General features: G+C 46.6%; 1 protein-coding gene across 3 annotated transcripts; it reads left to right on the top strand.

Annotated features, from left to right (window-relative positions):
- The first annotated feature begins 739 nt into the window (after positions 1 to 739).
- Spaca6 (sperm acrosome associated 6) lies at positions 740 to 11524 on the top strand. 3 transcript variants are annotated; one of them, XM_032893141.1, is made up of 8 exons: positions 740 to 1046; positions 1823 to 1906; positions 8598 to 8666; positions 9248 to 9271; positions 9996 to 10073; positions 10148 to 10257; positions 10565 to 10721; positions 10794 to 11524. In XM_032893141.1, exons 1-8 carry the CDS (start codon positions 839 to 841, stop codon positions 11006 to 11008), a joined length of 945 nt encoding a protein of 314 aa, XP_032749032.1. In that variant the 5' UTR covers positions 740 to 838; the 3' UTR covers positions 11009 to 11524. The 3 variants fall into 3 exon arrangements, 1 of the variants encoding a protein (XP_032749032.1); XR_004386861.1 differs by lacking the exons at positions 740 to 1046; positions 1823 to 1906; positions 10794 to 11524 and having other exon boundaries at positions 9902 to 10720; XR_004386860.1 differs by lacking the exons at positions 740 to 1046; positions 1823 to 1906; positions 9996 to 10073 and having other exon boundaries at positions 8558 to 9271; positions 10148 to 10903.
- The last annotated feature ends 533 nt before the right edge of the window (positions 11525 to 12057 follow it).

Here is a 12057-nt window from a genome sequence, read left to right as displayed (position 1 = left end):
TGCGGGGCCTTCGCCGCACACAAGCTCGTGTCTGTGGGTCCGTGTCGGGGGCTCACCATCGCGGCTGGGACCTCCCCGGCCCTCCCCACCCTCCCTACTTCTGGTCTCCCATCAATCCATCTGTCAATCTGCCCACCTGCCGCGCCCCCCGGGCTGAGGTAGGAGGTTGTATAGTTGAGGAAGACACCCGAGGAGATCACTATACGGCCTCCTAGCTTTCCCCAGGCTGCGCCCTGCACTGGAAGGGGCCGGCGGGGACCCCAGGTCCACACCACTGCTCCAGAGTTCCCGGTAGGAGCTGGGGTGTCTTCTCTGTCCCCATTCTGCCCTATCCCCTTTCCTTACAGTCTCTATGCCATCATAAGATTTTCTAGTTGTCTGTCTCTTGTCTTTTAAACCACTGTCTCTAGGGTTCTAGGAGCTCCTATTTCTCTAGTGCTGTGAATCAATCTCTGACATTGTGGGTTTCTGAACTTCTTGATATCTCTCCTGGTTTCGGTCTGTCTTCTGGGTGTCTCTTTTTCTGTCACTCTTCCCTGCTCCCACCTCTGGGGAAGAGGTCTTTTCTGGTCCACCATAGCTGCATTGCCGGCCTCTGGGTCCCTGAGACCCTTTAACCTGTGAGGACGTCCAGGGTCACAGGTGAGGTTCTTGGGAGCCTGGCGCCTGGCTCAGCCACAAACTTAGGGATTTCAGGTGACCCCTGGCAACCTTCCTCTAAATGAAGTCTAATGCTTGACCACCTGCTGAAACTCAATCTCTGATCACAGGCTTCCCCTCCCCCACAGTGACCTCACAAAGGTTACTATCTTCTGCTCATTCTCAGAGACCCTCTGTTATGGGACTTGTTGCCTTAGTAGGGAGCTTTGTCCTGTTGCTCCTGCTGATCTTCAGGGCATCCACATGGGCTTGTCTCTTCTGCTTCACTACGCATCAGGAACGCATCAGTCTCTGCCGGATGTTTGTGGGCTCAGAGGACTCCAAGATACGCAAGTGTAGAGATGCTTTCACATATGCTTTTGAGGATTTCTCAGACATGGAAATCAGTGAGGAGCCCCTTCTTTGCCCCTTCTTCATAAACCAGGGCCCGGGGGGAGGGGAAGGAGAATCTTTGAGTTACTCCAAGAAGCAAAGCTAAGTACAGGATCATGGAAGAGAGACAGGTGGAAACAATGAAAGGAAACAGGTTCAGAGTGGGGTGTAGACAGATGAGACAGTGCCTCAGAGGCTAATGATAGTAAGAGCTGTGACAGAGTTAGAAGGAAAGAGATGGACAAGTAGAAAGAGTAGAGGCATTGTTCGGAGAGAGGAGGGTAAGGATTGGAACACAAATGAGTGGGGAGATCAGAGACTTAGAGAGAGGGACAGAGAGCTACAAATCCAGAGAGATGAATGAGAGACACAGAGAGTAAGGTACAGAGAGATAAGACAGGAACAAAGACCCAGAGTGAGTGAGATATGTACTAATAGCAGAGATAACAGAGGTTCGGGATGTATAGAGAGACAGTTATCCAGAGATGGCACAGAGACCATGGGGTTGGAGTAAAGATAGAGAAGGGGAAGCAGATGCAAAGTGCCAGGTAAGAGACAGGCCTAAAGAGAGGGATGAGAGGGAGTGAGAGGTAACCCAGATACCAGATTGAAGGTTTGGGTTGGGGTTGGGGGCGGTCTCCGGTTCTCAATGTAGGGAACATAGACTGGGACTATAGAATCTGGGATGGTCATAGGGATTGGAGATAGTCAGCCATAAGTTGGACATAGAGAACACTGTGGAACCAGGTTTGTGCCATGGTGTCTCTGCCTGCTTCTCATCCACCTTCAGACTATGATGAGAGGAGCCACCTGCATGATGAATTTACACAGATGACAGTTTTCCTTCAGGAGGTGGCTGCTAACCATGGTGAGTGTTTTGTGTACTATGAAGGCATCAGTGAATTCTCTAATGGGGAAAGGGATCTTTAGGGAGTGATAGTGGAAACCTGTTTGAGTTAGGTTATTTGTTGAGAAAACTCCAGAGGTGATAGGAGTCAAAGATGGGAGGTTTACAAGTCACAGGGAGTCTGAAGCTTTTCGGCGTTAAGTACATGTGACCTACCAGTGAATCTCACTGTCTGGCTCTGGAGCCCAGGTGAGAGGCTCCACTTACTCACCTGTAAGGTAGAAGATTTCTTAGGCTCTCAGGTGGAGTCGTTCTTGTCATCTTTGAAGGTGGAACATTCTCATCTCCTAAGATGAGACATTCTCTATCTCCCAGAGAAGTCAGAGCTCACTGGGAGCAAATGTTGTTTTTTTGAGACAGGTGTTAGAGAAGATACAATTCCTTCCAACAAGACAGACTTAATCCTTTAGGATAAGACAGACAGGACAGACAGACAGACACACACACACACACACACACACACACACACACACACACACACACACCTCGTGGCTAACAAAGATAGGTTAGGAAGAGTGGAGCTAGCCATTTAGAGGGCAGATATAGTCAGGGCCAGACTATATTTTTGCTGGAACATTAGGGAAGATCATACCCATGTAGCTGTACGGAATATACTTAAGGCTCTGGGGACATGAGTTTCAAAAAGACATGATTAACACTATTCATACCAGGTGCCCCCAACCACGTGGCACACAGTCTACTAAGTATATTAGATAGTAATAGTTTGGCTGTGTGAGAACTCCTTTTTGCTTGTTTATTCATGTGAAGGATAAATTGGCTACTCCCAGAATCTGGGAGTTCGAGGCCCCCCCCCTTTTCCCTCATGTACAATGGTTCATTTTAAATTTTATATCAGAAGCCTCCCAAACAAAGAAAGGGACCAGTCATTCAGAGGTGTCCAGGATTATCCTGAATTTTCTGTGTGTCAGTCCCCACCCCAAAGAAATCTCAGGAACCTGAGAGATGGAATGTAGAATGCTGGGATGTGCATTCTGTGGTTGTCTAGACATGTCTCCATATTTGAAACTTAGACAAAGCGATCAAGGGTAGACCTTGGAAGTAGAAAAGTTCTTTTTAAGGGAGATATTTGGGGGCGGGTGGATGTTGGGGATAGAGAGGAGATGGTCTGATGCATATCTGAGACTATAGAGAAGAGGAGGGGGACTGTAAAATAGAAAAGTGGGTCTGTTTCTGGTGGCCTGTCACGGGGTTTGACGGCTTAGGAATGACATCCTGAGATGAGGAACTTGGAGACAAGAACTGGACCAGGGACAGAGAACTAGGGTAATAATACAATAACCATGATGTAATACTGAAGGGCTCCTAGACACCTGGATGTTGAGATCAGTCAAAGAGACTTAAGACACTGACCTGAAAGATCTGGAGAACCAAATGAAGATTTTCAGCAGGGCAGGGGAGCCTCTCAGACCCCCCATAGAAGGAGAAACTGGAAACAATTAGGAACTGTCCTAGTAATTTCCTCAGAGGCTCATTGAATATTTCGAAAGCACTTGTGGGGTCACAGCTGCTACCAAAACTGCAAATGGCCTGCCTTTATGATGCTTGGGTTTAAGGACAGAGCATTGACAATAGACGGCCAATAAAGTATGAGGGCAAGGGTGTGGCTCAGTAGTAAAAGAGCCTGCCTAGAATTTCCCATTGAGAGTCTCCAATTTCTATAATTTTTGGTTAATAAAGCTCATACAGAATTTGGCAGTGGAAGGCTGGGCTATGGCTAAGCTGTGGAGGTGCTGTGTGCTGATTACTCTTCTAAGGGCTATTCTAATACTAGCCTTTAGAAGTTGTAAAGCCCTACCTTCCAGGTGGAAAAGTTAGGACTAAGCTGGGGCTTGAAGACATGTAGTAAGAATTTAGGATAATTTGTGCATTGGATGAACCAGACTAGTGCTGCCTCTTGGAGGAGAGGGGTTTACACAGGTGATAATACCTCTGTGTACACATCATAGGTTTATAATATAAGTATAGGTTGAACATCTTTAGTGAAGTAATCTGAAATCTGCACTTTTCCTAAATTGAATATGGCTTGTCACTCCAAGTGGTTGTGTGGGGTGGAACTGGGGTTCAAGAGTTGGAAAGCACATTGGACTACACAAGTGAAAACTTTTCTAATGTCTGGAGATGTAGCTCAGTTGGTAGAATGCTTGTCTGTATGCCCAAAGTCATGGATTTTATAACAAGCACCCAGTAAACTTCTTGGTTGCATATATCTGTAATCTTAGCCCTTAGGAAGTAGAGGCAGGAAGATGATTCTTCATTACAGAGTGATTTTTGAACCCAGCTGAGGATACAAGAGACCCTGTCTTAGAGGAAAATAAAATGATCCAGGTGGCTCGCACAATGCCAGAATTCGGAAGGAGGCAGTAGACTTGAAGGAAACTTTGGTTGTCTCAAAAGGGTGGCTTACATGTGTTCTTACCTGTGGGTATGTGTATGTATAAAATGTTTCAAAATCCAAGGCCTTTTTGGGTGTCATCTCAGCTGTACATAACCTCACACGACATGACAAATCACAGGTAAAACTCGGGACTGCTTAAGCATATTTTGTGAACTCAACCTTCAGACTGTAAGGCTTTATGAAACAATTGAATTTTCATTTTTACCTTTTCATTTATCTGTATGAATGTTTGCCTACATACATATTTGCACACCATGTTCATGTCCAGTGCCTGAACTGTCCAGAAGAGGTTCTGAGCAACCATGTAGGTATTGGCAGGGAACTGAACCCAGGTCTTATGCAGAAGCTGCAAACACTCTTAACTTTTTAGCCATCTCTCCAGCCTCTGTCTTCACTTTTTATCATGTGTATATGTCCCTGGGTTTAAAGGAGACCACTCTTGGCTATGTGAAACCCTGTCACAACAAACAAAATAAAAGGGGGGCTAGAGAGAGATGCCTCAGTGGTTGCTTGCTGTGCCATCGTGAGAATTAAAGTTTCAATTGTAGCGCCCTCAAAGCAAATTAGGCATCTCCTTACCTACCTATAACCCTAGGTCCAAAGTAAATGAAGGCAGGAAACTTGGTGGGGCTTTAGCTTCCAGCAAAGCTGACAGAACACTAACTGGGGTGTCAGAGAGACCCAATCTCAATGGAATAGGCAGAGTAGTATAGGACACCTCGTGGGTATGAATAGATGCATGGCCTGCAGGTTTGGGCATACACTCCAATAGACACATAAATCTTTTTACAAATGTTGCATGAGTATTAAGTATGGAGGCTGGAGTTAAATGTAACTGTATAACCCTGACATTTATTTTATTTTATTTGTTTATTTTGAGACAAGATCTCATGATGTAGCACAGGCTGACCTTAATCTGAAGATTCTCTGAGCCTCTAAGAACCTGTGCCACAATATCCAACTTTTGTATTTCCTCATGCCTCAGTTTCCCCAACTAAGATTCGAAAGGGGAAGGAGAAGATGATACCCTTCCTTAATGAGGGAAGTCCTCACTAAGGGCTTATGGGCACTGTCCAAAACAGACCACAGGACAGCTCAGAATGACAAAGATTCCATCCCACCTAGCACTCAATCCTACCCACACGCAGTCTTTGTCGTAGACATTGCTAGCACTGCTGTTTTATGTAGGGGAAACTGAGAACCAGAGAGTTGCCACCTGATCAAGCTCACTCATGGAGGCAGGGCTGAGATCTGTGGCTAGGAATGTGTCTGTGTGAAAGAAGTATACTCATAGCTGTACATGCTGGAACCCAAGTCCTGTGTCAGAGCTCCTAATACATGTTCCTCACCAGGGTAACTGCAGCATCCTTTGTACTGTTATGTTATGTTTGATGCTGTTATGTCAGTTGGCACAATCCATGTTCAAATTAACCTGTTTAGGATCTTTCCCTCCACTCCCTAGGCCATGTGTACTACATATGTAAACTAGCCCCACCCTTTCCCACCTCACAAGCCTCTATGCTGCACTTGGTATGTCCCACCTACCTGTGCCCTCCTGTGTGTGTCTTCTGGATGTATGTTGAATGAGGCCTTCAGGATCCAGGCCTCCGGCTCTGACTGAGAGCTCCACTTTGACCATATCCTCCCAACAGTACTACCATCTCTGGATCATGCTCTGATGGTTAAGAGATTGACCCCAGATTTCTTCATTTTGATCCAGCTTCTTGCCTCTGGTACCTCGATCTCCTTGTAGATAACCCACAATGTACCATTCTTTAGTTAATACTTACAATTCCCTCCTAACAGTTTCATACACAGATGTATTTTGCTTTTACCCTCATTGCTGCAACAGAATACCTAATAATCAGCTTAGTGGAGCAAAGGTTTATGATGCATCACTGTTTGAGGTTATAGTCCATCGTGTCGAGAAGATATGGCAGGAGTGTGTGATGCCTGCATACATGGGAAGCAGGGATAGATGAATGCTGGCGTTCGACTTTCTCCATTTGATGTCTCCATTTGATTCACTCTGGAACGCAAGTCCGTGGTATGGTACCACCCACATACAGGGTTTGCCTACCTACTCCTCGAGAGCCCCAGAGGTTGGTTTCCATGGGGATTCTAAATCCTATGATATTGACAAAAAAGACGAACTTTCATACTTGTCTAGGGTTCCCCAAATGAGCTCATTTTAACCCCTCTAACAATGCTGTCCCTTCCATGATGTAGTGGGGATTAAGATGTCACATATGAATAAGATTGGGGGTATACACTGTCATAACCATTTCCACCAAAAGGCTGGTCTCTGGAGAGCTCCAGCTTATGATCTGAGGATTTTTATGGTGGTTAGAATCAAGGCTTTCGAACTTAAAAATGAGAAGGGGTAGAAATGAATGGTGGTTTGGGTAGGGAAGGAGGACTTGGAAGTGCTCTGTTTAAAGGAAATGGTGGTCACTGACCGACCGACTACCACTTTATGGCACTGTAGCCCATGTTTTCTAGTTTTGTACATTTTTAAATGTGTGTGTGTTGGGGGGTGGGGGTGGGGCATTGGTATATATGTGTCCTGAAGCCTTTGAAGGCCAGAAGGAGAACTTCAGATGACCTGAAGTTGGAGATGGTTGTGAATCTCCTGACATGAGTGTTGGAAAACAAAGTAGGGTTCTGTGCAAGGGCAATTCATTGGTTTAACCTCAGAGCCATCTCTTCAGCCCCCTCCCCATTTTTTAAAGAGAGATGTCAAGCTTTTATATGTTGTCCCAAAGTCATATATTGGCAACCAGCTCATACTCAGAAAAAGAAATAAGTCAGGTCACAGCGATGGTGCACACTTTTAATCTCAGGACTTGGCCCACAGAGGCCAGCCAATTTATTTCTAAGTTCAAGGCCAGCCTGTTCTACAGAGTTCCAGGACAGCCAGGGCTATACAGAGAAACCCTGTCTTGAAAAACTGAAGAAAAAAAATTCCTGTCTGATTTTTATCACATCCAGGTGATGAATTTGGGTCTAAGGCCACCACCGCTGGTGACCTATATAGTTCCTGCTGGACTCTAGAATTCACTCAACATATACTTAGCTGTTTTCTTTTGTGTGTTCTGAGGATACAGTGTTTGAGAGGTTGAGCTTAGGTAACATTGAGAAGAGAGGGTGAAAATATTTTTAAGAGTCAGAGTCTGAGGAGAACTAGACAAAGTGGTGTGTCCTGGGCATGACAGGACTAATGTACTGCTGTACACAAAGCAGTTGTGGTTGCCTGCACAAGATCAAGTCTGTCAACATTCCAGCACTGTGGGGGAAGGGCTCCCAAACCTTCACTTCTAACTGAGGCCATAGTTATCGTGGATGGCTGTTGTAGGAATTAGAGCCAGTTATCTTCAAGGATCCATGCAGTCCCTGGTAGATTTGTAGGCTGATCATGCTCTTGTGAATGTTCAGCACAGATTGGACTGAGTGGTTATTATATTAAAAAAAAAAACAGACATGAAGAGGGCTGGGAGGAGTAGGAGGTGGGTGGGTTTGGAAGATAGGAGAGGGGATAAATATAAACTCCATTGCAGGCATGTATGAAATTCTCAAAGAACAAAAAGACATTAATTAAAAATATACCAAAAACCAGGTGTGGTTTTGTGTGCCTTTAATCCCAGCACGTAGGCAGATCTCTGAGTTCATGGCCTGCCTGGTGTACAGAGAGGTCCAGGCCAGCCTAGAACATAGTGAGTCTTAAAACAAAATGCAGAAAAGATGGACTTGATCCATTAGCACATGTAAGCGTCTAATTTATGTATACATATATGTAACTGTAAACTGGTGGGGCTCATGTACACTGCACAGTGAAAGATAGAGGTGGGGGACTTTAGTGTAGATGTGGTATGATCAAAACCCTTGCAGTGATACATGAGATGAGAGAGAATGGTGGGGAGCTGGGCCAAAGATGTTTATAAATGAAAGAGTTCCAGGTAACCTGGAGATGGAAAGTGGACAAGAGCACTGCAACAGAGAAAGAGGAAACTGAGCAGTGTAGTCAGGCTCGGTAAGCCCTGCAGAGGATTTGATCATTATCCTCCCATTTCCACGAAGACATAAATGGATAGTTCTTTTAGGGCGCAGAAAGAACACTCTGGAGACATTTGCCAGCCTTCCCTTTGGATCTGTGGGAAGAGGAAACAGATCCTGTGCTTATGGGAGAGATACCAAGGCCCAGGGAAAGGGCTCTTAGTCCAACCACCCTGCTTCATCCTTCAGGGTACTTTTGGAACGCCTTCACCAGTGCTGCAGCAAAATTGAAGAAGACCATTGAACACCTTAAAAAAGGTAAACCAGCCTCCAACTCTACCCCCTGCAGACATACCCCATTCCACACAGGTAGGTGTTCTGAATCCAGCCTAAAAGCTGGGAACAGTGGATTTCCTATTCTAATACAGATCATACGGCAGTCCTGGCCCATATCCATCCAGGGTTCTTCTGAGATCTGTTTCTGGCTCTGCACTCAAGCATCCTCTCTAGGTAGTACTTCTCTGACAAGGCCTACTAAATAAGTGCTGATTCCTTAAAGGATTGGTTGCCTGGGATCTCTTTCCACCTTCAAGGGTAATGAGTACAAAGCTAGTTCTTCCTCAAGGCTTCTGTATCTCCACCCCATTCCCCTTTTCATAGATGGCTAACTGCAGACCTTAAGCTTGATACACTTAGCCTTGCTCCACCCTTTGGATGAAGCTCCATGGACTTGGTCTTGTACCTTGGGAACAACGTACTGTGTTTCCAAATTCTGTATTAGGATCCTAGACCTGTTCTCCAGAGGACAAGGTTCCCTGCCCTGTAATACCTTCTTGAGGGGCTTTAGGTAGGTCACTCTGTCAAGGACCTGGGTCTTAATGCCTTCTTTCTCTCCACAGCCCAGGACTGCATCCCTCCTTGTGGTAAGGATTTAGTTCCAAACTCAAAACAGCAGGGAAAGCATGGTGTCTGGGGTGGAAACTTGAAATTTAAGATTGAGACAATGAGTGGGCCTCAGACTGAAAGGAACCCAATAGAAAAGTGCATAAACTAGGTACTGTTCAAAAACTTATAAGGAGCAAGCCCTGGTGGTTTAATCCTGTCATCCTAGCTACTTGAGGCCAATTTGGGAGTATGACATGTCCAAGATCAGCTTGGTCTATAGGAATTCTAGTCCATGCCTGGCAATTTAGGGGAACCCTGAGGCAAAACAAACACCAAAAAGAATGCTGAAAGTACAGCTCAGCAGTGGGATGCTTGCCTGGAAGATTCAGTGAGGGGCACAGTGATTGGTCCCCTGCCTAGACTGTTCCAGAGGGGCTGGGGTACATATGGCTTAGTATTATAATCTACTTGCCTAAAATTCCCACGTGGAGGAGTGGGAATGTGTTTAAGTGGTAGAGAGCTTGGCTACATGCCTAAATCCCTAAGTTTGTTTCCAGTGGCTATAACACAAAACATAGAACATATATGTTGTAGGAAACTGGCTTAACTGGACAGATTAATTTACATGGTGCAAAAAAGACTGAGACTATCTTCCACCTCCCCAATAGAACCCTGGGAGTCCCCATAGATTTAACAAGGTTCAGAGAATTGATCGGGAGACTTCATGGGGGAACCCAACACCTGGTCTCGGTGGTTCACTAGGGGTCCAAGAGGCCGCTAGGCGTTTCCACTGCTGGGGCTGCTTTTCCACAATCTGTGATCTGCCTCTAGACTGTCCAGGTGAGACAGCAGGGCTGGGATGCCCCGGGGCGGGACTCGTGGGGGTCTACAAGCGACACCTGGCTTCTTTCCAGTTCAGGACATGTTGGTGAACCGAGGGGACCAGGCTTTGTTTTCTTGCATCGTGGCTTTCCAGTTGCCAGAGTCGGAGGTCACTTATTCCTGGAAATATGCGGGAGGAGGTGTGAGTCCAGAAACAGCCAGCTGGAGGGCTTGGGAAGGATGATGAGGTTCAGTTCAGTGTACTGATTCGGTTTAGTGCAAGGAGGGTTGGGAACCTAGAGAGATGGATGCTAAATATGTGGAAGTCCCATGCTCAGATGTGCATTATGAGTCAGGGTTTGGGGAATGCCCTGAAGGGTTGCACAGTGCAGGCAAAAGAGCCAGAGACTTGCGAGTTGAGTCAGTGCTTTGGAAGAGGGTGTGCATTAGAGCTGGGCAAGGCTTTCCGTTAGGGTACATTTGAGCTCCTCAGCCTTGTGGTCCCGCAGGTCCGGACTCAGGACGTTTCCTACTTCCGTGATTTGCCGGGGTCTCACGGGTACCTGGCACGAATCCGGCCAGTGCAACCCAGGCACAGTGGAACCTTTTCCTGCGTGATCCTGCACGACCAGCGCCCCCTGGCGCGGCTCTACTTCTATCTGAACGGTACGGGCGGGGCGAGGATATGAGGTAGAGCCAAGGGCGGAGCTCTGCCCTCTAACGTGTACGCTCTGGCAGTGACGGGGCCTCCTCCGCCTGAGGAGACTGAGCTCCAGGTCACGTTCCGGGAAGTGATGCGTTGGACACCGCGGGAGGCGGAAATGATCCAGCCCTGGAGGCCCAGCCTAGGCGAACTACTTACCAGACCCCAGGCTCTGACGCCTCTCAGCCTACTCCTGCTGGCGGCCGCTGCTGCACTTGGGTCTGCTAGTGTTACTGTGCTAGTGTGGTGAGTGCCAGGTACCACCCTCCCCTGCCCCAACTGCTCCTGGTCCTCACCGCTTACATCCAGACCCTAGCCGCCTCCCTCATTGCTAGCTGCCCAACCCAAGTCTTCTTTTAGACCAAATCCAGGCCTAGCTCTCCTTCCTAAAGACTCCAAAGGTTAGGCCCTAGCTTATCTTCCCCAGAACCAAGTTTCTAGGTTCCAATTCTAGTCCCTACCCTTTAAGACCTGGGGAGCCTAACCCTTTGTTCTCAGACTCAGAAGTTCAGGCCCCAGAACTTCTTCGGATATAGGAGTCCAGGTCTGTTCTGTCTTTTGTAACCCATGAGTCCTGATACCAATTCTCCTTAGAAACTCAGGTGAAAGCTCCGTGCATTTTGAAACCCAAGTGTGTTTCTATCACTGGGCCTTCTCATACCACAGACTCGTTTGTTTTCTCAGGCTGTTTATTCGATGGTACTTAAGTGGCAACTAACAAATCCTGACCCTACATCTGTCCTGGAAATAAAGTTTGTATTTTAGTGAGTTCTTGGGTGTTTGTTTGCTTGCCTTTTAAAGTCACTGCTCACTGAGAGATGAGGACCCGACAAAATACCCCCCTAATATTCAGATGACTATGGCTCCATGGTGGCAGGATACAAACCAGTTTAGTTTAGCAGGCTCATTCTGGAGGACTTTGGGCATGAGCCCAAACCGTTTTCTGTTCTCTAGCAGATTTTTTTATATTTCCATCTCTAGAGAACCTTCAGAGTATTATATGGTAACTACCCCACCACCACCAGAAAAGAAATCTAAAACAAAAAAACCCTTCCCTACTCCTTTATATCAGAGAAAACACTTGTAGCTCTCTACTAGTTAAGAGTAGAGGGGTTGGGGATTTAGCTCAGTGGTAGAGCACTTGCCTAGCAAGCGCAAGGCCCTGGGTTCGGTCCCCAGCTCTGAAAAAAAAAAAAAAAGAGTAGAAACCACTGAGGAACACTCCCAGCCCTTCAGTGGGAGGATTCTAGGCAGCAGCTATACCACTGAGCCACCCCATCCCTCGCTGAAGTATTCTAG

Source organism: Rattus rattus, chromosome 2 (assembly GCF_011064425.1).
Source record: "Rattus rattus isolate New Zealand chromosome 2, Rrattus_CSIRO_v1, whole genome shotgun sequence".
Classification (NCBI taxonomy): domain Eukaryota; kingdom Metazoa; phylum Chordata; class Mammalia; order Rodentia; family Muridae; genus Rattus; species Rattus rattus.
This window is presented reverse-complemented; position numbering and strand designations above follow the sequence as displayed.

Excerpts from the sequence above, each read along its gene's own strand:
- Spaca6 (XM_032893141.1), top strand. The coding sequence starts at position 839 with ATGGGACTTGTTGCCTTAGTAGGGAGCTTTGTCCTGTTGCTCCTGCTG. Across the intron at positions 8,667-9,247 it reads CATTGAACACCTTAAAAAAG|CCCAGGACTGCATCCCTCCT; the intron begins GTAAACCAGCCT and ends TTCTCTCCACAG. Across the intron at positions 10,074-10,147 it reads TCTGCCTCTAGACTGTCCAG|TTCAGGACATGTTGGTGAAC; the intron begins GTGAGACAGCAG and ends GCTTCTTTCCAG.